This window comes from Gekko japonicus, unplaced genomic scaffold (assembly GCF_001447785.1).
Source record: "Gekko japonicus isolate JY-2015 unplaced genomic scaffold, Gekko_japonicus_V1.1 scaffold2925, whole genome shotgun sequence".
Taxonomy (NCBI): domain Eukaryota; kingdom Metazoa; phylum Chordata; class Lepidosauria; order Squamata; family Gekkonidae; genus Gekko; species Gekko japonicus.
In genome coordinates this window covers 17,441-43,582 of record NW_015162562.1, presented here as the reverse complement: position 1 = coordinate 43,582, position 26,142 = coordinate 17,441, and the positions used below count along the sequence as shown (strand labels likewise).

The window sequence follows — 26,142 nt, the reverse complement described above, 5'->3', positions numbered from 1 at the left end:
CTCGTGGCTTCCCGCCAATGATTCGGAGTAAAAAACTAGTACTTATGATGTACTGGTTTCTGGAAAACGCGGGGCAAGGGCGGGCATCTGATCGCATTTCCGCTGGAATCCCGTGGCATCTGGCGCCCACCCATGTCCCCTTGCAAACCAGATTTTTTTTTAAGTCCCCACAGGATGCGCACAAACGATCATGCACATGCGCGAACTTTGGTGAGACAAACAAAAAATCCCGTTTGCCACAGAAGCAGCGCAGCGCGATTGCTGGTGTGAATACGCCGTGCTGCTTCTTTGCCGCGCTGCAGACTAGCCGTCTGATCGGCACCTAACGCCTAACCACGGGACCTTGACAAGGACGTCTGATCGGGCTACCATGCATTACTTTGTTCCGGGGCAAACAGTCACGCTCCCCCCCCCCACATTTTCCAGCCCGTGTGACTGGGGCCTAGGATAGGCAAACAAATCTTGAAGCTACAATCCAGTTAAAAATACAGCATTACTTTCACTCTCAGAGTTGGGTCTTCTTCTTCCTGCCCCAAGAGGAGGAGAAAACTATCTAGCTATTTGGCTACCCATACCTCTTGCACTCTAACCACTGCACAATACTGACTCTGAATAATAAGGATGTTTCATCTTAAACTCATACCACAAAGCAATAATTGATTCTTTGACTTAAATTTTATCTGCGGAGTTTAAAATTTTTTTTTAATGTTGATCTAAGTTGTTTTGTTTTGCTAGGGATTTATGATGATGATCCTGAAATCATAACACTGGACAGAGGAGAGTTTGGTAAGTGATGGAAGTCATGCGCCTGAAATTTTACTTCAGGGTTTTCCAAGTAGAGTTTTTTGCTTTTCAAACTGTACCCGGAGGTAGACATGCCAGACACTGCAAAATGTCAGCCAGAGCTGTGTACATATTTGGTGTTTAGAGATAACATCAGGTTGTCTTTGACTCCATTTAACCATACAAATTTGTAGGGCTAAGCGACTGTTTCAACCTGAACCAAAAACTACTAGCTCACATCCCCATGAAGAAAAGAGTTATTTGCCTCCTAGTTCTCTGAATCTGCAATGATAATTCTTTGCCTGGTTACAAAAAGCATCTCTTGTTAGAAGGATTCATTCTCCAAGCAAAGAACTGTTATTACGGTACAGTCATAGGGCTTTTTCCTGATTGGAGAAAATGCTTGGTGGTGCGAGTTCTGGACTGAAATTATGATCCTGTAATGGTCTTTTAAATCTCTGTAAAAGCCAGATTTCTTAGTTTTGCTCCTGGGGAAGCAATTTGCAGGTACCAAGTGCTGGCATTGTGTTCGCACACTCCCTTTCATATTTGACCAGGGTATCTGCAGCCTTTAATGTGTGTACTTAGTAAGATAACAACAAGCCTGTACATATAGCAAAGATCCTCCCATTGCTGGCATTTAGACCTTTGGGAGGCTGTATGCTTTTCTTTACCATTATGGCATTTTAGATTAACTCAGTGCAACATCCAGTCTTGCATAAATAATAATGTTCAAGTGGTAGCAAAGAAAAGTAGCCACAGACCACCTGCTGTAACTCTTTGCTGCTGAACTATTTAAGGGTGATTTTTTCATTTATTCACTATCACTTGTTCGATTTTTTTACTGATAAACGGGGACGTGAACCCGGTCTTGCTACTCCACTCCACCACACTACAGGATGTGTGTGTCAGAATAGCAGCATAATGCGGCATCTTTTCCCTCCCTTCCTCCGTTTATTTCAAATACGATATAAAATTGCTTTAAGATATGCACATGTACGCATTCAAAAGATCTGAGCAAATTGGTATGAAAATATGTGGGCGTTGGGATGCAGAACCAGTCTCTTGTTGCTGGGCAACAAGAAACTAAGAAGGCGGCTTCATTCCCTGTGCGCTCCTTAGGAAAGTTTCTGGATCTATGAAATTATAGCTGTAGGGACTATGGTCCCCCACGCTCCCAGATTTCCTTCACCTCTGCAAACCCAGCCTCGTTAGTCTGTTTGTCAAATGCGCTGGGAATCTCGTTTATGATGGCTTTTTCTTTGAAATATTGGGCGTTATTGCCATCTTTGTGATGCTGATTTCACTAACAGCACTTAGCCAGCATTGTTAGTGGGGTTGCCAATACTGGGTAGGGAAATTCCTGGAGATTTTGGGGTGGAGCCTGGGGAGGGTGGGGTTTCAGGAGGACTTCAACAGCATATAATGCAGCACAGCCCACACTCCAAAGCAGCCATTTGCTCCAGGGGAATTGCTCTCTGTAGTCTGTAGTTCGGGGAGATCTCCAGGCCCCATGTGGAGGTTGTACAAAAACTGAGGGTCACAGGGTTAAGAAGAAGTGAAAAATATATGATACTATGTATAATAGATGTATGCTTAAGGTAGATCTATTTTGTGCTTTTTAATTTATTTATTTTTAATCTATACTGTTATATAAAGATTAGTGTCAAGTATTACCAAACATAGGTTCACCAAAACAATGCATCAAAGTGCAGGTTTGCACTGTGTTCAAACATTCAAACAGCACCTTGAAGAATTTCAGACAGACGATATAATCCGGAAGAGGAACGGTTCCCAAACGGTTTCTGGTCTGTCATTTCAGACAGAACCGTTTTACAACCGGTTCCCTACCGGAATATATTTGTAATTTCACATACAAACGCTTCTGTCCCGTTTAGGAAACGGTGCTGAAGCGTTTTACCTGTCAACCACTTCCAAGTAGTCTTCAGTTTCCTCTCCCGGTTCGGATGTGCTTTTTCCCACCGTTTTTCGCCCACGCGGGCAATCTCCAGCTTTTTTTTTTACGTTTGCGTTATAGCGCTATAACGTAACAGCATTATAGCAACCCCATTGGAATGCCTGGAGTGTAGTGTTATAGCGCTATAGTGCTCTAAAGCGAACGTTAAAAAAAAGCCAGAGATCCCTTGCACGGGTGAAAAACGGCAGGAAAAAGTGGTGCAGTCTGAAATGGCAAACCGCTTCAGATCCAACTCTTTACTGGAAGGGGAAAGCCATGTGTGAAATGGCAGCCGTATACCGGTTTACTCCACGGCGGATTAAAAACGGCTTCAAACCGGCTTCAAAAGGCTAATGTGAAATTCCTCATCATCATTTTCACAATCACTAGTCCCACAGGACTCTCTTAATTTATCCGAATCGAATATAATCTTTTTCAAGGACAGTGATATACATACAAGACATAAGGCACAATAAATTCTCTTTGTGAGTATAATACTCTTAAAATAGCAGCATTTTTCTAGGGTCCCATCAGAACCCTTGCGGCAAACGTAATTATTTATCTAGGAGAACATATCTCTCGAGTTCTATCAGGCAGCCGTGGAGGTTGGCAACAACTAATTGTTGATATGGTGAAGTACGAGCTTTCGTATCTGGCTCTTTAATGTCCAGGAAACTTGGTAAGCCAGCATCCAGGTCAGCCAGGCTTGCTTGCAGGGTTGGTGGATGGGGAGAAGAGACAACGAGCCACTGTGACCAGAAGAGTGAAGCCGTGTAGGGGGGGATTTGGGACTCAAAAAGGGAGGGCAGGGTTAGAGGGAATGGGGGGAGCTAGCAGCAAAGTCAGCCACTGGAAGAGTAAAGCTCCTGTGGGGGGCATGTGGAACATGAAAGGGGAAGCAGGCAGAAACAGAGCTAACAGGAATCCTGAAAACACCTCCATCCTTTCCTTGAATTATGGGACACCTGAAGAAGTCAAAGACACAAGCCTTTTTTTAAGGTGCAGGCCCAGTATCTCTCGGAATACTACCAGGGACAAGAACATCTCTGTGCTGCCATTTATTTGTGGAACTCACTGCAAGATATGCTGATGGTCAACTAGCTTAGCTGGCTTTAAAAATAAAAAAAATACTTAATTGTATCCTATCCTGTCTCAATAACATAACTTTGATCCTTCTTTCTCAACAGATGCTGCTGTAAATTCTGGAGAACTGTGGTTTATAAATTTCTATTCCCCTCGATGTTCACATTGCCACGACTTAGCACCGACAGTAAGTATAGATCAGTGTCATTGGAACATGTGATATTTTCCTCCGGAATCGTAGAGAGCCCTCTCCTATGAAATCTGCAAGAAGCTGAACCGGAGGTCTTGAAAACATGGTGGCAAATATTGCCCCCCCCCCCCCCGCTGGGCAGTGGCAAATTTATCATTTCATGGGATTTTTATCAGCTAGCCATTCATCTTGAGTCAGCCAAATACTCCGAATTGAGTGGGAACCATCGAAATTTTCCACTGATGGGTGGGCATTTTCTCTAATTACCATCTCCTACAGCAGACTCCCATCCCCCCTCTCCTGCTGTTCCGGGGGGGTCCCTTGTCTCCTAGGAGCAGCAGTTTGAGGGGGGCATTTTGGGGCTGCTGTGGGAGGGGAAGCAGTGGAAACCCCCCCCCCCCAGTACCAAATTTGCATGCTGGAGGGTAAGAGAATTGTATAATTCTATGCAATGTGTTTTTAAAAAGCAAGCATTCGTTTTTTAAAAAAAATCTTCCAATCCTCGTTCTTTTTTCTTTCTTTTTTTAAGTGGAGAGAATTTGCTAAAGAAATGGATGGATTAATACGCATTGGAGCTGTAAACTGTGGTGATAACAGGATGCTTTGCCGACACAAAGGGATCAATAGCTATCCAAGCCTATATGTTTTTAAAACCGGAATGGTAAGTAAGCAAATGGTAGTCCTTGTCTAGCATCCCTTTCTACAGGAAAAAGAGTCTTCTTATTCTTTATTATTCATTTGGGGTATTGGTGTTCTTCCTTCAGGAATGCATAGTTGTACGGGGATGCCCCAGGCAAAGTGACATCATTAGCAGCCACTGTTTTGTATAGAACATTAGTAATAAGACTCTTCTGCAGAAACTGCTATCCAAATAGTGTAGTTTCTTAATCCTTTAAACGCCTTTTTAATTCCTAATTTTCCACTGGAAAGCAATGTTACATTGTTAGGTTTTTAGCCGCTTAGGGAGATAAATTCCAGGATTTCTTGAAGTTTATTATGAAAGCTGTTTGTATGTGACTGTGATTATGTACCTTGACACATTTATGTCTATTTTATGTACCTATTTTATCCCCCTTTGGTATCCTCTTGGTCAAGACTTCGGTCATATAGACCTGTAATAAATTGAATTGTACTTAAAACTAACATTTCAGCTCATCTGAACAGACAGATCTGTGTACACAGATAATACAAATCAGTTTGCTTAGAATTGATTGACACGTTATTTTACAATTGACATCTTTCTGCCCCCCTTTGTAGAATCCAGCAAAATACCACGGGGACAGGTCAAAGGAGAGTTTAGTGAATTTTGCCATGCAGTTTGTTACGAGCACAGTGACAGAATTATGGGCAGGTAAACTTTTAATCAATTAATGTCAAATTATTGTTCATCAGCTGTCTGGAATGAGATAGTGGGGGAGGTATAAACGAACCCTGTCTATTCCCCTCTAATCTTCATCAAAATGAAGATAAAATTGCAGTGCTGTGGTGTCAAAGCAGTGTAAGAAGCAGTTTATTCAAAGCTGCGTAAGTGTAGACTGCCTGTTTGTTTGTTTTCTTCCAGGAAATTTTGTTACTGCTGTAGAAACTGCGTTTGCTTCTGGCATTGGCTGGTTAATCACTTTTTGCAGTGATCGTGGAGGTAAATACATGCTTTTGTTCCTTGTGATTAGTTAATATTACAGACAGAACTTCGTTACTCTGACATCCGAACGTCAAACCTGAGGCACTTGCAGTGGAAGATAAGACAGGAAGGATATTAATGCATTGCTGCTGTTAGGAGCAGCGTAAAGATAAGAGCTGTCATGATTTCCCCCCTGAATACATTAAAAGTTCTAAAATGAACTGATGCCAGGATGTGATCAGCATGTTACTTTATGAGAAGCACCACCACCACCCCCCGCTGCTCCAGCAGAACGGGCTTTTCCGCCTTCTCATTTTGTTGTTGTTCAGTCGAACAGTCGAGTTCGACTCTTCGCGACCCCATGGACCAGCTCCCGCCAGGCCAGTTCTCATTTTACTTGCTGTTAAGTTCCTGTTTCTTCTGGGTATTTTGTTCCACATGTGTTTTGCTCCCTCCAGTGACTGATTCAATTTAGACTGCAAGGAGATAAACTGGAAATAAAGGTGTTTGGTGTCAAGTCGACCACTAGAGGGAGCAAAACATGTGCAGAGGGGGAGGGGACTCGAGTAAGATGAGAACGCGGAAAAGCCCAGTGTCCCTCAGCTGTTGTTTCGCTGTCCTCCCTGGCCTCAGATTGGGCTGTGGAGGAGGTTGGCTCACCTGCTTTCTTCTGTGCCCTGGTTTGGGGGGTAGGGGGGCCGACCCGGCCCAGGCAAATCTGGGATGGCCGCCAATCCCAGACATTTTACATATATGTATCATCTGACAGAAAGAAAGCAGATTCCTTTGAAATGTGGTTGGAGGGGGAGTTTTATGGATACCGTGGACTGGCAAAAAAGCCAAATAGGTGGGTCCTAGACCAAACCAAGCCTGAACTCTCCCTAGAAGCTAAAATGGCTAAACTGAGGCTATTGTACTTTGGTCACATTATGAGAAGACAAGAGTCACTAGAAAAGACAATAAGGCTAGGAAAAGTGGAAGGCAGCAAGAAAAGAGAAAGACTCGGAATGAGATAGTTTGACTCAATAAAGGAAGCCATGGCCCTCAGTTTGCCAGACCTGAGAATGGCTGCTAATGATATCCGTTTTGGATAACCTTTAATCATATAAATAAATCGGAAGTGACTTGACGGCACTTAACACACACACACACACACACACACGTCTTCTCACAGAATGTTTGCTTTGTGAGAATTTTTCAGATATCACAAAATCATAGAATTGGAAGGGACCTCCAGGGTCATCTAGTCCAAGCCCCTGCGCAAGGCAGGAAATTCACAGATACCTCCACACCCACATTAACCCCTGTTCCATGCCCAGAAGATGACAAAAAATCTCCAGGATCTCCGGCCAACTGGCCTGGAGAACAATTGCTTCCTGACCCCAAAGTGGCAATCGGCATTTCCCTGGGCGTGTCAGAAAGGGCCACGAGAACTAAGCACTGAGGCAATCCTTCCTGCCCTCCCTCTCACAACACAGTCCTAAACACTGTTACACCCTCCAAAGCACAAAGGCATTAACTCGGTTTAGGATTGCCCTGTGAAAACCGTATCGTATTTTCCATGCAGGTTATAAAGCTCTACCCCAGGCCCATAGCACCCACGGGGCCTTAGCCTCCCTCAAAAAAAAAAAAAAATCAAGTGCCGAGCCAAGGTTTCTGGCTGGCTCTCGTGCTCCCTCCTTTTTCTCCTTCTGCAGTGGTGCTGCTGGCGGCTCCTCGCTGGGTCGGAGCGGGCATGAGGAGTGGAGCCGGTGGTGCCAGGGAGACAAAGGGGGCTGGATGGCGGGCGATGAGGGGGGACACACAGAGGCTGGGAGGGAGGGGAGGAGGGTGGCAGGCAGGGCGGGGGCTTGACCCGCACAAAGGCTCAGGGGGTGGCAGATGTGAGGCGGCTCCGCAGGGCTCGGTCACCGGGCCATGAGGGTGTCACGCTCCGGGCCGCAGGGAGAGGGGCTCCCTAGGCGCCCTGCAGACAATACAGCCGGGTCCCTCCTGCTCAGAACCTGCCCTGGTGGCCAGTCGCTGAGAGAGGTGGAGAGAGAACACCCCGACGCACCCGTAAGACCCAAGGGTTCGTCCGCGGTGCCAGGGCTGTCCCTGCTGTTGGTGGTGGCGCTCTCCTCCCCCCTCGGTTGCAGCCAGGGCTGCCTTAGGAGTCCCAGCAACTAAATCGAAGTTCATTTAATTAACTTTGATTGGCTGGTGGGGCCCCCCGGCCCCCTCCCCCAAAACTCCTTCGCTACGGGGCTGCTCTACCCCTGTCCTAATGGAAACCTTGAAAGAAAGATGAATCCATCCTTTCCCCCACCTGAAATTAGGATTAATCGCCAGCCTTCTAAAAAGATGTGATGGCCCACAGAAGAAATTTAAAAAGAAACAAAAGTCAGAGGGAAAAACCTTCACTGACTTTTTCAGTTGTGTCCAGCAGAAAATGCTTTATTTATTATTTGAATTTATATCCCACCCATCCCGTGGGCGGGCTCAGGGGGGGTAACATCATTCAAATAAATACAATTTCAGTTTAAAACATTAAACACTAAAACACAATAAAACATTATAACAATTAAAACAATAGGTACAGCTTGGAACAGCGTCAGTTGGCTATAAAGTTCTGGTCCGATGGTACAATGAGTTAAAGGCCAGTTTCCGGTGGTCAGTGGACAGGTGACAGACGGGTGACGACAACCTCAGGGAGGCCATAGATGGGTGCCCCGCTGCCTCAGCCAAAGGCCTCCAGGAAGAGCTCCGTATTGCAGGCCCTGCGGAATTGAAGGAGATCCCGCAGGGCCCTGGTCTCAATAGGGAGCGTGTTCCATCCGGCTGGGGCCAGGACAGAGAAAGCCCTGGTTGAGGCAAGATGGGCGTCCCTCGAGCCAGGGACCACCAGGAGGGGCTGATCTTTTGAGCGTAACACGGTTTGAGGCATACATGGGAAGAGTTTAACACAAACTCTACTTGCTCAAAATGTATCATATGAAGAGTTTTATATAAAACAATCTCTAGGATTACAGAATAATTCTTATATACATTGCAGACATACACATTATATTTCCAAGGAGGAGTTTATCGTTTAAACGTGAGGAATATTTGTTCTCCCCTTGGCGTCAAAATGTCTAGCAGTAGAGAAGAGCAAGAGCCCAGGAGCACCGTAAAGGCTAAGGAGATTTGTTGCAGAGGAGGCACTTTCGTGAGTCACTGGTCACTTCTTCAAATCTGAAGTGAACAGTGATTCACAAAAGCTCATACCCTGCCACAAATTTTGTTAGTCTTTAAGGTGCTTCTGGACTCTTGCTCTTTTCTACTGCTGTGGACAGGTTACCATAGCTTGATCTATCTTCAAAATTTCTAGACATTTTACACCTCTCGCTTGCTTCATATTGGGACAGAATTAACGCACACATACTTTGGAGATTTTCAAACAGGGGCTAGATGGCCATCTGACAGCCATGCTGATTGTGTGAACTTAGGCAGATCAAAAGAGGGAGGGCAGGAAGGGTTTCCTCAGTGCTTAGTTTTTGTGGCCCTTTCTTATGCACCCAGAGAAATGATGATTGCCACTTTTGGGCCAGTTTGGGCAAGGATCCTGGAGGTATGTTGTCATCTTCTGGGCGTGGAACAGCAGTCACTGCAGTTGTGGAGGAGGAGGTGTTTGTGAATTTCCTGCATTGTGCAGGGGGTTGGACTAGATGACCCTGGAGGTCCCTTCCAACTCCATGATTCTATACTATTCGCTGTTAGTTAATACTGTTTTTTCGTTAGGCAAGCATGAAGTCTTTCCTGGCTGCCACTGAAAATCCCCTTGTTAATCTGGAGAAGCAGTGAAAGGAGAAATCCCCACACTAGTGCCATTTTCAGATGTATTATCTTGGCTGCCGCCAGTGTAGTGGTACAATCCTAGGACATCTTTTCAACTTTTCCAGTGGGGAAAAAAAATTGAGACCTTTTGGAGCACTGGAAAAAGAAGCCTCCAGTCCAGTGAAATATTTTATTCCTTTGAAATGAATGCTTTTTAAAAGTCTGGACTGCTATTCCAATAAATATTTTGGAGAGCACTGACAAAAATTCCTATGAAATATATATTTTCTTACAGGATGAGTGACACTTGCCAAAATAGCACAGGGAGCAGCAGTTTGCAGTCTTCCCTTTGCTTTAGAAGTGAGTGTAATTGCAGTTCTGCTTGCAAAAACTAAGGGATTTATCCTTTTAAATTTCATCAGTAGGCCAATTAATAGAAGTTTATGTGCTAGGAAAGACATAAATGATAGGAAAGTGAGTACTGCATATATTTGAATTCCCCTCCCCCCCAGAATGTATAGATTTTTAAACTCACTTGCCTTTAGTTACACTTGTACTAAACAGAATCGATTTGTAATTGCCTTGAGCCCCAAAGAGAAAGGCAGATTATAAATGAAAGCCATCATCATCTCTTATATTCTGGAAATACCCCGAACAATTGGTCAAACAGCCATATTCTGATAATGTTCGCAAACACACACACACACAACAATATGAATATAAACTTTGTAAGAAGGGATTGTTTCTCAGTTATTCATTACTCTCTTTCTCTAGATTGCTTAACTTCTCGAACACGCCTTAAATTGGCCGGCATGTTGGTAAGCATTATTTTATTTAAGGGGTTCTTAAATTGTGGGCACAGTTGAAGCTGCTGTATACTGAATACTGTATACTAAATCAGACCATTGTTCCATCAAGGCCAGTATTGACTACTCGGACTGGCAACAGCTCTCCAGGGTCTCAGGTAGACGTCTTTCTAGGCTTCCCAAGTCCCCCCGGGGGGCGGGGAAACCCCCGCCACAGAGGCCCGTTCCCCACCGCCGGGGGAACCCCACCCTGACGTGCGCGTTACCCGGAAGTGACACGACCACGCCGGGCTCGCTGGGGGCGGGCCCACGGTCATCCGAGAGAAAACTATGGTTTTCCCTTGGATGGTCGTGGCCCCACCCCCAGCGTGCCCGGCGTCGTCACGTCACTTCCGGGTGACATGCGTGCGGCGCGCGCTCCAGTCGCAGCGCAGGAGTCCCCGGTAAGGAGAAATTTCGACTTGGGAACCCTAGTTCTTTCATATCAAATACTGCCTGGTCATTTTAGCTGGAGATGCCGGGGATTGAACTGGGGACCTTCTGCATGCCAAGCAGAGGCTCTGCCATTGAGCCACAGCTCCTCCTCTGCTGAAGCAAAGCGCATCTAAGTCCCACTGACCTCAGGGATAAAGTGTAGAGTTGCCAACCACCTTTAATAGAGGCTTCCGTGTGGAAATGGGCTGCCGAAGCGTTTAATGATTTGGGGGTGTATAATATCACCTTGTATATAGCATCCCATTATGCCTCTATTAAAGGGAAAGGGCACATTGTCTACCGCCTGTTGGCTACCCTAGAAGAAGAAGAAGAAGAAGAGCGAAACTGATTTTTCTCTTAGACTTCGGTAGAACTTGAAAGGGCTTTTAACTTTGGTTGGAGGAGGGCTGCCTCTTTTACATATTTTTGAGGAAAAGGTTACCTCCCAGGAAATTTAAAGCATAAGTGGTGGAACTGCGTTGTGATTTGTTGATACCCTCAGGCACCAAGATGTGTGTGAGATGTCAAAAAATACTTCTGCCCTAGGGCTGCAAGCTCCAGGTAGGGAAATTCCTAGAGATTTGGGGTGGAGCCTGAAGAAGGTGGGGTTTGGGGGGAGGGACCTTAGCAGGATATGATGTCATAGACTCCACCCTCCAGAGTGGCCTTTTGTCCAAGGGAGCTGATCACTGTAGTCTGGAGCTCGGTTGTATTTCTGGGAGATCTCTGGGCTCCACATGGAGGTTGGCCACAGTAGTCAAGCTTGTCATGTCTCCATCTGGTTTAATACGTTTTTATTTCTTTTGTCATCATTGTCTTGATACAGGAAGGCCTTGTTAATGTAGGCTGGATGGACTGTGCCACCCAGGGTGAGCTTTGTGATAATTTGGATATCTCATCTAGCACTGCAGCGTACTTTCCACCTGGAGCCACCTTAACTAATAAAGAGAGAGGAAGTGTTTTGGTATGAGTTGTTTTACAATTGGCTTGCATTTACGTGCACTGATGTGATGGTGGTGGTGGTGAAGGACGGTGTGGAATATAAATATTTCTTCTTTCCTAGTCGACTTTGCTTTTTGCTCAGTTAATTTGCACTTTGTATGAAGTGAATGTGCTGGGCGGTTCTTTTGTTTTATTTTTATTGATGTTTAGCAGCCCTTCAGGAGACCTCTAATCACATATGTGTACTATAGGCCCGGAGAGGGCAGAGTTTATACTTCTGGGAGCTACTTAACTTTTTTTTCCAAGAGCCTTGGTCACAAAATGGCAGATCAGTGGGTAGAGCTAGCCACAAAATGGTAGCTTGTACAAAAATTACAGTGTTTCAGAGCAGGTCTGTTATAAGCAGCAGAGGTTGGATGTGTGGCCAATGTCTCTAAAGGAAGAGTGCTCTGCTGCTGTCTTAATAGAAACTCAGAAATTTGTTTCAGATATATTGCTTCTCACTCTTTAAAAAAAAAAAAAAGACCTTTAAAAAGGCATGGTCTAGCCAGAATTAAGCACTTCTCACTTATGTAGGCATTGGTGAAAAGGTGTATGCAGGCACTACAATATGCCCCATCAAAGCCTATAAGAATCAATCACTTTAAACTCTGCCTGTCCAAAGTTCTTAGCTGCTGATCCTCTTTCCTTATCTAAAATGGAATATTATTTATTTACTTTTTTGTTTTAAAATTTGATTTCTAAACTACCCTCCCCCATACCGGGGCTCAGGGCGGTGTACGACATTCAAGAGATGCAATCATAGCATTTAAAACAAGATTAAAACAATAAAACAGGTACAGTAAAATGTTCTGATTAAATTGCTTTGATCAGCTATCCCAACTATTATGAGCATTATAAAGCACTGACTCTTGAATGCTGTCTTTTTCTTATTATTAGGAAACAGAGGGTGTATTTCACTTAAGGAGTGGAGGGGGGAAAGACTTGAATCACCTCTGGCAAGCAATAACTAGCACTGCTTCAAGGGCTCATTTGTGGCAAACACTGGATACACACTCCTGTGGATTTTCATAGCAGTCTTGTGTATGGTGCATCCAGGCCCACCACAGTAGACAGTTCTGTGTCTTTTTTTTTTTGTCTAAAAGTTAGAATCATAGAATCACAGAGTTGGAAGGCCATCTAGTCCAACCCCCTGCTCAATGCAGGATCAGCCCAGAGCATCCCTGACAAGTGTTTGTCCAGATGTTGCTTACAGACTGCCAGCGAGGGGGAGCTCACCACCTCCCTGGGCAGCCGATTCCACTGTGGCACAACTCTTGACTGTCAAAAAAGGTTTTCCTAATATCCAGCCGGTACTGTTGCAGAAAGCCAGCCTTGATCTGCAAAGAGGCTCTGAAGGACATGAGCAAACTCTGAAAATAAATAGGAGGAGCTTCACTGGTTCTCGTGATTCATTCTTGCCCCTGGAGTGGTGCTGCTTGTTCCTTTCTCCTTCGTGAAACCATCTTGGGGGGGGGGGGGGATGGTGCAAGAAAGAGGAGCATACCAGTGCCAGAATGCCTCTCACTTGCATGCTCCCTTCTCACCCAGAGTAATTTTGAGAAGCTCCTGAAGTGCTTTGAGGGATGGGAAAGTGACAGGATGAATAAGCAAGGCAGTTGGGGGGGGGGCGCGAATGTGGCTTGTACTTCGTTTTTATTCACCTTCTTGAGTCACTCAAGATAGTGCGGTGACCATGTCCTGAAATATTGTATCGGCTAATCTAGGTGGCGGTGGCTATTTTAAAAGCTAGTATAAATAAATGTACCATATAAAACTCAAAACGATGTATTTTCCCCCCACCAGTTCCTGAATTCTTTGGACGCACGGGAGATATATCACGAAGTCATGCAGCACCTTCCAGGCTTCGAAATGATCCCTGCAGCTACATTAAAGGTAAACGGGCAGCAAAGGCATCAGTGAGCATTCTAATCTTGATTCTGAAGGCAGGACACTATCAGCCGGAATACTTTCCATTCGCTATCTGGTTCAGGGCTTGTTTTCCCTACTGGGACATTCCATCAACAGATGCAGGCTGCATTACAGTCATGGATTAGATTGAGATTTCGCAGCCATTATTATGTGCAAGAATGTGGTGACATCAGGGGCCCGGCGGTGAACCTGCAAGGCCAGCGGGAGTGCGAGGAAGCCCCGCGAAGGCCCTCCCTGGCCCCAGGCAGGCAGGGGTGGGGAGAGGCGGGGAGGAAGCAACTTACCCTCCCTCTTCTCCTGCCTCCTCCTGGCTGAATGAGGGCTGGAAGCGGGGCGGCTGGAAGCAGGGGGCGGGGCTTTGTCATGTGCCCCACCTCCCGCACCTCACCCGAACTGCGATCCCCCCCCCCCCAATCGACCTCTGCTTGTTCTATTTATTTATTTATCAGAGCCTGCTCCCTCTTCCCTGAATGGGATCGAAGGTGTCTAACAACATATAAAATGCATCTGATAAAACAGCACAAAAGATACAATAAATAAACTTTACAATAAATAAAATAAAGTTCCTGGGAGTGATCTGGCCAGCTGTGTTCTGGACCACTTGCCGAAGCATCGTCAAAGGTAGCCCTGTGTAGAGCATGTTACAGTAGTCCAGTCTCAAGGGGACCGATGTGTGAAAGTGGCAAGGTGTGCCCGAGACAGATAGGGAGCCAGTTGGCGGGCCTGGCAGAGATGGTAAAATGTGGTCTTTGTCACCAAGGACACATGTTTGTCCATGGAGAGCAAAGAATCAAGCCACACACCCCAGGCTCCTGACAGAGTTGACCGTAGAAAGTCGGTCCTCATCAAGGGTCAGTAGAAGTGGCCATCCCAGTGGCCCGGCCTTCCCCAACCACATGATCTCTGTCTTAGATGGATTTAGCTTCAACCTGCTCTCAACTAGCCAATCCACCTTGCAGGCAGGCAGGAGGCCAAGACTGGAGTTCCAGCCACTAGTTACTCCTCAAATAACAGGCAGAGCTGGGTGTCATCTCCATACTGATGGCAGCCTACTCCAAACCTCCTGACAATCTCCGCCAAAGGGCACATATAGATGTTAAATAACATTGAGGAGAGAATCTGCCTCTGCAGAACTCCAGAAGTTAGGGTCCATGGTGATTACCTCTCTCCACCCATGATCACCCTCTGGGGCCAACCCTGGAGAAATGTGGAGAATCAGCTCAGGTCTGTACTTTCATTGTTCCACCTCACTGATTCTGAGCACACAGTGTGCCCAGTTCTTAGAACTCTTCTCCGTATGAGGCCTTCTTCCCTAACCCAGTCTCTTGGAACCGTCCAGAAAATGGCAAGCACATTTTATCCCACGAAACTGATGGATCTGTGCGGTCTGTACTGTACTAATTTTATGCTGTTTTATGGACTGCTAAGTGTTTTGGGTTTTTTTGCTTTTGTAATTATACTGTTTTGATTTGCATTTTGTAATCCACCTTTGGTCCAATACTAAATATGCGTAACAGGGAGTATTGCATGAGAGAAGTTTGTTGTTGCTGGATTTTTACCTAGTCAGGGAGTGCTGTGCCTACTCAGATTGTGTGTGTGTGTATATATATAGGGTGACTATCATCACAAATTTGCTCTGAAGCTCTTCTGATTCAAAACATGGGAATATGGATTCTTCAGCAAAAATATATACTAGCTTTCTTTTAGGGTACCAATTAAGATGAAGTTTAGCAGTTGAGGTTTGAGCAAGGAAAAGGTTCCTTGGATTTCTTTTTTTTCTACCCAAAGAAAGAGTTAAGTTCCTCTGTTTTACCAGAATGAGAAGTTGTATACACAACAAATTCACTGTCTATGAAATGCCTTGAGAATTTTCTGTTCAGTTTCTTACTGGCTTTATGTTCTGTTTCTTCTTTGTTTGATTTATTCAACTTCTTGTTTGATTTCTGGGTAGAAAGATAGTTGTACTGGCACCCTGAGCAATGAGGTACTTTTTCTTATGGACGTGAATAAATTCCTGGATTTGTCACATCTTGTTAATACTTTCCTTTTGGAAGGACCATGTTGCCCACCACCGATGGCTGATATTTTTCCTCTTCGGCGAGAGCGGCAAGTCTAATGACCACGACTTTAAAAAGCTAAGTTTTCTACTTAAAGCAGAACACATTCAGGTAAGAATGGGAGAATGTAGACAGTCGAGGCTTCCGGGGTTCGGCTTGTTTTGTTCTGAGTCTACTTTGTATTATTAAGCGCAGTACTTACTTGGGGCCCTGGAGCTGTGGTGGCTCAAGTGGTTAAGATGCTGAACTGCAGGCTGTGGAAGGTCAGTAGTTCAGCAGTTTGAGACCCGGGTGCCCCATGACGGAGTGAGCTCCCATCTCTAGTTCCAGCTCCTGCCAACCTAGCAGTTCGAAAGCAAGAAATTGCAAGTAGATAAATAGGTACCACTTTGGTGGGAAGATAACAGCGTTCTGTGCGCCTTGGTGTTTAGTCATGCCGGCCACATGACCACGGAAATGTCTTCGGACAGCGCTGGCTCTTCGGCTTTGAAACGGAAATGAGCACCGCAACCCTAGAGTTGGACTCGACTGGCTTTCGAGCAAGGGAACCTTTACCTTTACTTCCTTGGGGAGACAACAACATCCACAAAGCACGCCCTCCCCCCCCAAGGCTTTGAAGATGTTGCCTTTTTTTCTAACATGATTCATTCAGAACCTCATTATTTTCCAACTTTCCTCCTCCTTGTCTGTGCTGTTGCAGCCACGCTTGTCTGGAGCGCACTTTGAAAGGGAGGACAGCATGGCTGGAGTAAGACTCGACTTAGCGATCTTCTCCCATGTTGCTTCCCTGCAGTTCTTTAACCTTCCGGTTGGGAGGGGCGGGGCACACGGTGCGTAGGTGTATGCACAAAGCGGTCATCAGCAACAGCAGGGGGGCAACCACCTTCCCTTTTACACCTGGGGATGCATCCTGAGGAATTTGCTAATTGCTTCTCCTGGACTTCCTCCTGAAATGTCAGAAGTATAACAGGGGCGATGCCGAGAGCTCTGCCTTCCTCCCCCAGGTGTTTTATAGATACTGTGATTTTCCTCCCCGCAAAGCTTCTTGTACTTGAGCCCTCCTTTCTGTGCCAAGGGCACCATCCCACTTGTTTTCGGAAGTAAAATCAGACAACCGGAAACAGAAAGAGGGGAAGAAACACTTAACCCAAGCAAGTTGAATTAAGAAACCAAAAGGTTAATTACCACAGATATGAGGGCCAAGTAATGTCAATTAAACATAAGTACGTGTATTTATTACAAATTAGATAAAAACAGATACAGGCCCAATAGTAGCCTCAGAACAGGATGAAATCATGCATAGGTATCAATCAGAAAACATATGTGTCCAAGACCCATACATATTTCAGCCAATTCAGCCTTCCTCAGGGGTCAAACATATACATTGCACATTAGCTCCAAGTAATGCAATGGATACTGAAAATAGGACCAGTCGAAATGGCTTTATAAGAAATCTCAGTGACTTTAAATACAGAGGCCTCCTTTTCAAATACCTTCTCCCCTGGTCATCTACTTTTGTCTTCAATTATGTGTCTTTCTCTCTTGGTCCAAGGAAGGTGTATTCTCATGCAATTTGGAGCCAATAGCAAGTGAAAGTGTGTTATGTTTTTAAATTGACATTATTTGGCCCCTATATTTGTGGTAATTAACCTTTTGGTTTCTTAGTAAAATCAGACAAAACTTAGATAGTATGGTTATCGGTCCAAATAGTCCAGCACTTGGAAGCTAAGCAGGGTCGGTCGCAGTTAGTACTTGGATGGGAGACCACCCAGGAAGACTGGGATTGCCATGCAGAGAAAGGCAATGGCGCCTCTGTTCATACCCCGTGGTCCTGGGGTTGCCATGAGTTGGCTGTGACTCAGAGCCAAACCAATGTTGTTGTTGTTGTTGTTGTTGTTGTTGTTGTTGTTTAGATACTCTGATTATGTTTCCTCTAAATATATTGGGGTGGTGGGCAATGCTCCCTCTAAGCTGTGGAGTCTTGTGAGCAACAATTCTGCTTTCTGAGCTAATGGCATTCAAGTTGTGAGCCAGCGATTTGGCTACTGCATACATCAGTTTGCTCTGGGGCCCTCCTTCCTGAGCTAAGACAAAAATTTGTGAGCCAGAGGCTAAAAAACTGTGAGCTAGCTCACACTAACTCAGCTTAGAGGGAACACTGGTGGTGGGTCATCCAAGGACTCTTGCTCCAGCTTAAGTGGAAGAGGTCTTGAGGCTAGAGGAGAACTTCAAACATTGCTCAGTGGAGCGGGAGGGCAAGAGTTGGATTGCACTTCCAGCGCAATCCTAAACAAAAGTCAGGTTTAGGATTGGCCTGTAGCCTGCATATATGCGTGGCAGTTTTAGGATTTTCTGGACTTGACAGGTGCTTCTTTCATAGGTTGGCAGTTTCGACTGCCTGACGGCACCCAACGTTTGCAACGATTTGTATGTTTATCAGCCGTGCGTTGCAGTCTTTAAAGGAAGAGGAATAAACGACTATGAAATTCATCATGGTAAGACCAACTTCTGCACGTTTTCAAACCTTTGTGATGATTGGTGCATGTTCCTTCTTGCTGGGGAAGATTGCAGGTTACATGGGAAGGTGCTTGTAAGAATGCTTTCGGGGGGTTCTTTTGAAGGAAAACAGCTTCAATAGTTGTGATTTTGAGAAGGGCGTAAAGGAGGAGAGAACGTTTAATCCAGGAGGTCCCCAACCTTTTGAAACTGTGGGCACCAGTGGAATTCCAACAAAAGGTCATGGGCGCAGCGACGAAATGGCTGCCGCAGAAAGTGGAGCTGACCACAAAAAGTCAGGAAGTGCAGTTACACGTAACTCTAATAGCAACTCTTCAGCATTTCAGGCCCAAGCTCTGCTCAGCAGGATGCCTTTCCAACGAATACAGTTTAACAAATATGTTCTTCCATACACAGTAACACAGCAAAAGACCCTCGTGCTGTGATGGCAGCTGCTGCCGCAGCAACTTTTGAAAACTCTGCAGGCCAATCAGATTTCCAGTGACCCTGCTGGGCAAAGGTCCCATCTGGTTTCACCCACTTTCTAAAGTTGGTGGGCGTCAAGAAAGGTATCAGCAGGCACCGTGGTGCCCCCCAGGCACCACATTGGGGACCCCCTGGCTTAATCTGTTAACCTCTTTCTCTGCTGGGGTTGCCAGCCCCCCCCCCCCCGGCCACTGGCGGGGGATGGAGGATAGGTTGTTCCCGGATCTAGGTTGGAAAACTTCTGGATATTTGGGGATGGAGCCTGGGGAGGACAGGAAATTCATAAGGGTACAATGTCATAGAGTCCACCCTCCAAAGCATCCATTTTCTCCAGAGGAACTGGTCTCTGTAGTCTGGAGATGAGCTGTAATTCCAGGGAATCCCCAGGTCACACCTAGAGGCTGGTGTCCCTATTCTCTGCTAGGTTTCCCCCCACTTAAAATCACACAAAGCCGTGCTTCTTTCTGCATCACCCCTGGTCTAAAATGCTCTCTGCTGTATCCTTTTCCCCCATGGGAGGGAATAGCAGGGGAGAGGGCATTTTGAGTTGGGAAAACAGCCAGTAAGTTCATAACTGTCCGTGATAATGAAATGCAGCCTCAGATACCGAGGCAAGGGAAATTCAAGCATCTGTTCAAAGATTACAAGGAAACCTTTGCCAAGGAGGAAACATGAGTTGCTCGCTTCTGTACATGTACATTCTGTTCCCATGGAAGGGAACAGGAGCAGGTCCACTGGACCCACCCATGAGCATCCATGCATATAGCCTAACGTACGCCCAGTACAAACAACCATAGATATGGATATTTTGCATGTAAAGCCTTGATACTGGTTTTTGCAGTGTTTCCAATCTCATGTATAAAGTTTGTGTGTGTAGAATAGGATTTGTGCACAGGTGGGATACTATCCTGCTCTAAGTAGATTTTACACCCCCTTTTAACTCCTGAAAATGGCAGATGTCTTAAATGAAGATTTGCAAGTTTTGCTCATGATAGAAGTGTGATGGATCTCATTGTGAGAAAAGGAAGACAGATGGTATTGAAAGCCAGCTTAGTGGTTACAGTGTCGTCCTGAGATATCGGAGACTCAGGTTCGAACCCCCACTCTGCCATGGAAGCTTGCTGGTTGTTCTTGGGCCAGTCACATTCTCTCTCAGCCTAACATATTTCACAGGGTTGTCATGCAGATGAAATGGAGGAAGGGAGAGCGCTTTGGGGAGAAAAGAGGGATGTAAATACCCAAATAAATAAATAAAAGTGCTGATGGGAAAATAGTAGTTAGCACCATCATATCAAACTTCAATGAAGTTATGTTTTTTTTCCTTTGAAGGGAAGAAGATTTTGTATGATATTTTGGCTTTTGCCAAGGAGAGTGTGAACTCTCACGTCATCACTCTTGGGCCCGAGAATTTTCCTGGCAAGCAGAAGGAGCCGTGGCTGATTGACTTCTTCGCACCTGTAACTACCATGCCATTATTTCCAATCGTTTTAAAACACTAAAATGTATTGCTGCGTATGTTATTGATGCATTGTCAAAGCAGCCACATCAGGGCATGTAGTAATGTTTTGGACCATAGTTATGCTGTGTTCTGCACTGCACAGTGCTGCCTATTTTAGGAGATCGTTTGAGTCCAGTGGCACCTTTAAGAGCAACAAAGTTTATTTCTGGATATAAGGTTTCACGTACATGCGCACTTCTAGACTTGTAGTTCTCTAAATAGTTTTGTTCAGATGTTGTTTAATTTTAAACTGTTCTTTTGCACTAACTGTGGTTAGTGTGATTGTCTGAAGGCAGGCCACACTGCTTCCTCCATCAAGCCAGGAGCTGAAGTTGGTTTCTTAAGCACAGATAGCCTTAAGTATGGTCTTTGTGTGATGCACCTATGCAGACACCACGGCTGAATCCTGTCTTAATGTTAGCCTGTTCCCCAGCATTACCCCCCAAAAAAAAACTACATAGAAGGCAACAAAGCCAGTATTTGTTGAGGCAAACCAGAATCTAAACAATTGTCTTTGGTTTTGCAAGATTTATATCTTGTTTTTCTCTGAAGAGTGGACTCAAACCTGTGAGCTGAATAGTTTCACAAAAGAAACCATGGTTTCGTGGGACTCGGGGGTCCCAAACGTTTTGAGCCTGGAGGCACCTTTGGAATTCTGACACAATGTGGTGAGCGCAGCCACAAAATGGCTGCCACGCTTGCGTTCAGTCAGACAGTGAAGATGCTTGTGGTGTGGTGGCAGCTGCTGCCAAAGCAACATTTATAAAAATCGGCACAGCCCATCAGGTCTCCAATGGCCAATCAGAAGTCTTGCTGGGAAAAATCCCCATCTGGCCCTTCCTACTTTCTAAAAACACTTGGCAGGCGCCAGGAAAGATGTAGCCCCCCGAGTGCAATGGCCATGTATGTTAAATGGGGTATGATTTGTTGTAATTAGCCAGCTATTTTATCTCCCTTTTTTTAGTGGTGTCCTCCTTGTCGAGCTTTACTCCCTGAATTGAGGAAAGCATCAAAGCAACTGTATGGTCAGCTGAAATTCGGGACGCTGGACTGTACCGTTCACGAAGGGATTTGCAACATGGTAAACCGCAAGTATAATTTGCCGTCTTCTCTGATTCACGTTAATTCCTCTGAAACATGTCCTTTCACAGTGATGGTGCCGTGAAAATGATGGTTTTAAACCTCTACAGATCTCTGTTTGTAAAACCCAAAGACTTACGTACAAAAACAACACACACGCATGCACACATCAAGCTAAGTTTATGTTTAAGTGATTTTCTCCCATCTCTTATATACTCTAAGATTCTGCAAACTTACATCTGTGTGCAGGGGTCGTTTTGTAGAAAAAGAGCTAGGGGAACTCATTAGCATAACTCATTAGCATATGCCACACCCCCTGACATCAGGGGCCCGGCGGTGGACCTGCAAGGCCAGCGGGAGTGCGAGGAAGCCCCGCCAAGGCCCTCCCTGACCCCAGGCAGGCAGGGGGGGGGAGAGGCGGGGAGGAAGCAACTTACCCTCTCTCTTCTCCTGCCTCCTCCTGGCTGAATGAGGGCTGGAAGCAGGGCGGCCGGAAGCAGGGGGCGGGGCTTCGTCATGTGCCCCGCCCCCCTGCACCTCACCCAGGGGAACTGCGTTCCCCGCGTTCCCCCCGAAATGACCTCTGTCTGTGTGAACTTGGAGATTCTGTGAATTGCAAAATACATGAGACAGAATTGGATTGGCTGAAGGAGTAGGAGTATAGCAGGCATATGTAGAAGGATATATGGCATTAAAAACCCTGAATTTTCAGATTCTGAATGGGCTCCAACCAGCTTCTGTATAGGCAAAAAGGGCAGGAGGGAATGTGTTCCTTTTGATCACCAGACTATGGTGGAACCTGCGTGGACAAAAACCAGGAGGGATGGAAGCTGTAGTAGGGAAGGGTAATAATCACAGTGAAAAAGCTGTCTGGATCCAGCCTTCTGTTGACAACACTGCAGGTTTCTCTAGTTTTTTGGGTGAGAGCCCTGAAAACAAAAGCGGGAGTTGAAACCTAGTAAATTTCAAGTATACTTTTTTAACAATCTAATTTTGTCCTGCCTGTCCAAAAAGCTTAAGACATTTCTGGTAATTGCTTTCTGCCCCACAAGACTGCCCAGCATCCTTCTCAGTGTTGCACTGAAACGTTCACCAGCCTTCTCTAATACGCCACATTTTTTTCAGTAATTGAGAATAAGACAGACTTTATTTAACTTGCAGCATGCATAAGTTTCCAAAATAGAAAACTGTAATTTCAAAGTACTGAAAAGGAAGTGGCTGAAAATGACTGAAACTTAAAACAAGTCTTCGCTAGCTGTTTTTAAGAGGGTTTTTTTTCTTTGTGATTTCATAGCACAACATCAGAGCTTACCCTACAACTGTGGTGTTCAACCAGTCTGACACCCATGAATACGAAGGGCATCACTCCGCTGAGCAGATTTTGGAGTTTATTGAGGTAAGTGCCAGATAGAAAATACAATGTTAGTTTTTATTTACCAAAACATTTATGCCCTGCTTTTCTTTGTGGCTCAACAAGTCTTACAGTTCCAAACTTTAAAACATACAGAGTACAATAAAACCCCAAATGACTTCCCTCCCCCTTTCAAAATATCTGCAGCGCACATCCCATTAAAAGTCCTGGCAAATACAATAGCAATGCATTGCTTCTTAGACACCGCTATAGATTGCACCTCCCCCCCCCATCTTCTCAGAAAGCGCATTCTGTAGGGTAGGCACTTTGGAAAAGGCACAGGCTTTGGTAGATGCCAATCTGACTACCCTAAGTGGGGAACAGCTAGCAGGTAGCAACCTGGGAATCACAGGGGTACATAAGGAGAGAGACAGTCCAAATATGTGGGGGTCCCATGTTTGAAGGGCATTAAATATCATAATCAGCCCACTGGCTTGACTTCTGGAACAATCCAGCAGCCAATGTAGGGGAGGCATGCCCGTAGCTGTGGTGGGGCTTTTGGGGGCTCTGCCCCCTTTCTTAAAAGCACAGCCCCACAAGAATTTATCCTGTAAATGTTTTCTTCAATCATTTAAAAAAGATTTTTTAAAGACCTGCACTTCTTTTAAGCAGAGTGGGGTGCTGTAGTTTACTAATTCCTGCACTGAGCAAGGGGGTTGGAGTAAGTGACCTCTAGGATCCCTTCTAACTCTGTGTCAAGAAGCTGGTCTCCTTTAAGAGAGTTTTCCTGCATAGCTGTTTGCTTTCTTGACTGTAGGAGTCATCCCCCCCACCTGCCGGCTTGTTATCAGAATTGTTGCTTAGGCTGGCAGAAGTGACAAACTCGCAGCAGCCAAGAACTGTCATCTAAAGTGGTTGACAGCTTGCAGTTCAGAGATCTATCCTGGTAACAGCTTTTCTATTGGCTAAGTGGTTTTTCTTTCTGCACTGAGAACTTCAGCCCCACCAGGAAAAAATTTGCCCCACAAGCCACAAAATCCTGGCTACAAGCCTATGGGGAGGGCAGGCTACAAATCAAACAAATCAAATCAAAATAGGCAAGATATTTTCCTGCTGCCTAGCCCCTGACAATAATTTGGCTGCTGTGTCCTAAACCAGTTGCAGTTTCCAGGTTGCCTTCAAAGACAGTTTTGTCAGCTCACCTATGTTATACAGGAATTGGTTCAAAATTAAGTTAGACAATGATGTCACCGGATTTTTCTTAAATAAAAAACAATGATCCCTTAAGCTGTGCTTATGAAATAGTGTGTTTAGGGTTTTGGTATGTTATTAGGTTACCTTATTAAGTACTGTAAGTAATTCACTTACTCTGGGGTTTCAGTTTTGCCTAACTTGACTCATCCTTTTACTACTGAGTTAAGTTTACAAACTTGAAAGGAGATTCCATTTAACCGCCTCTATTCTCAGGATCTCATGAACCCGTCAGTAGTTTCTCTAACACCGGAGACCTTCAGCGAGCTAGTGGAGAAAAGGAAGAGTAACGACATCTGGATGGTCGATTTCTACGCTCCGTGGTGTGGTCCCTGCCAAGCTTTAATGCCAGAATGGAAGAGGATGGCCAGGGTAAAAAATGGTCATAATCAAAGTTCTTTTCAGTCCTCAGTGTCAATAATATGATGCACAATTTAGGAATGAGTGTATCTTTTCTCTTTATTTCTGTGGAAACGTTTCAACTGTTCCATCTCATAGTATTGGATACCCTCAAACACCCCACGGGGTCTTGGGTACACATGGAGGTTCCAAATACATGCATGGAGGGTTTTTTCTTCTCCCCTACACAAAATGTTGGATCTGTATGTGCTTCTCTTTCTCTTTTTTTGCAGCACAAATGGTATGTTGTCCGCTTGCAAAAAATTCAAAGAGGAGCAGTGAAACTGTGAGAAGGGCTCCCCCCCTCCCCCCCAGAAGAAATTTCTACACTGTAGTGGTTTAAAATCCCCTGGGAATTTCATGCCAACTCTGAAGGGACTTCTCAGGCTCTGTGTGTGTGTGTGTGTGTGTGTTTAGCATTTTTTCTGCAGCCTTGCACAAGATGTGCATCCAGTCGCATCACTTTCTCCCCCCCACCCCGAGCAGCATGCACAAAAGTTTGCTCATCAATGCACCGTTTTCTTTTTAAACTGATACAATCAAATCAGACAAGAGTAGACATTATACGGGTCTGGAAGTCTAATCTGTATCACAGGAATTACGCTGTGTCGTAAACCAGACTTGGCAGGTTATCATGGCACCCCTAATAGAACTCTTGAAATAACTGACCTGGAGTAGTTACTGTCACCTATTTTAAAATTGCACAGAAAGGAATGGTAGCAGTCTTATTTTTCTGATAGATCAAGATGGGTAGCCATTGTTAGTCTGTCTGTAGCAGTAGAATAGAGTCCAGGAGCACCTTAAAGACTAACAAGACATGTGGCAGGGTGCAAGCTTTCGTGAGTCATGGCTCACTTCTTCAGATAATCTGCGGGGGGAGAAGGTGCATCAGAAGAAGTGAGCCGTGACTCATGAGAGCTCCTCCCCTGCCACATATTTTGTTAGTCTTTAAGGTGCTCCTGGACAATTACTCTTTTTTTCATTTTTCTGAGTTTGTTCTAAAAGTAGGAATCACTACACCTCTGTTTTCAGTTTCATTGCTGCGGTCTGTTTAAATTTCCATTTCTGAATGCTTCTTTATATAATATGAGCTTATCAGGGACTATACTAAGAGAGAGTGAGAGAGACTAAGGGTATGAGAATTGAAGGGAAATATTTTATGTGCATTTTAAAACAAATCTACCATGGCCCCTGTCACACGGGCCGGATATCGCAGGGGGGAGGCGTGGCTGTTTGCCCCGGGGCAAAATAACACACGGTTGCATGATCAGAGGTTCTGTGGAGGTCCCATGGAGGTCCCGTGGGTAGGGGGGAGGTGCCGATCACAGGACAATCCTGCGGCGCAGCAAAGAAGCGGCGCGGTGCGGCAAGCGGGTTTGTTTTTTTCTGTACACCAAAGTATGCGCATGCTCCGTTGGGTGTTTGTGTGCATCCATGGAGACTTGGGGGGGAAAAACCTTTTTGCAAGGGGACATGGGCGGGCGCCGGATGCCACCGGAAACGCGATCAGACGCCCGCCCTTGCCCTGCGGTTACCAGAAACTAGTACCTCGGAGGTACTAGTTTTTTACCCCACATCTTCGGCGGGAAGCCTCAGGTGAGCCACGGGACCTCTACGCCTCCCAGATGTGGCGGTGAGATCGCTCCCGGAAAATCCGCCTATCTTCCGTCTCTCTAGCGTGGCTAATGCTCCTTGTGACCGCAGCCCATCTTGGGTATCGTGGCATGCGTTCCACAGGTACGTGTGCCATCTATGCACCTAAACGAGAGCTGAGTGGAGGGATCTGTTTCAAAGGAACCTCACCACAAACCTTTGGAATCGCTTTTCAAATTTCTCTCTAGTTTAAACGGCAGTGTGATGAAGGAAAGGTGGCAAAAGAGCTGCTTTACACGCATGCACGTA

The 26,142-nt window shown here is 45.4% G+C and overlaps 1 protein-coding gene across 1 annotated transcript in view; it reads left to right on the top strand.

The window, feature by feature from the left end:
- The window catches only part of DNAJC10 (DnaJ heat shock protein family (Hsp40) member C10), a 47,823-nt gene that overhangs the window by 8,858 nt on the left and 12,823 nt on the right, over nucleotides 1–26,142 (top strand). The window contains exons 4-17 of the mRNA XM_015406392.1: nucleotides 736–786; nucleotides 3,928–4,010; nucleotides 4,543–4,674; nucleotides 5,271–5,364; nucleotides 5,575–5,652; nucleotides 10,204–10,247; nucleotides 11,536–11,673; nucleotides 13,497–13,586; nucleotides 15,677–15,790; nucleotides 18,060–18,174; nucleotides 19,991–20,118; nucleotides 21,124–21,240; nucleotides 22,534–22,635; nucleotides 24,058–24,213. Of these exons, the coding sequence (XP_015261878.1) occupies nucleotides 736–786; nucleotides 3,928–4,010; nucleotides 4,543–4,674; nucleotides 5,271–5,364; nucleotides 5,575–5,652; nucleotides 10,204–10,247; nucleotides 11,536–11,673; nucleotides 13,497–13,586; nucleotides 15,677–15,790; nucleotides 18,060–18,174; nucleotides 19,991–20,118; nucleotides 21,124–21,240; nucleotides 22,534–22,635; nucleotides 24,058–24,213 (1,442 nt within the window). The remainder of the gene's footprint in view (nucleotides 1–735; nucleotides 787–3,927; nucleotides 4,011–4,542; nucleotides 4,675–5,270; nucleotides 5,365–5,574; nucleotides 5,653–10,203; nucleotides 10,248–11,535; nucleotides 11,674–13,496; nucleotides 13,587–15,676; nucleotides 15,791–18,059; nucleotides 18,175–19,990; nucleotides 20,119–21,123; nucleotides 21,241–22,533; nucleotides 22,636–24,057; nucleotides 24,214–26,142) is intronic.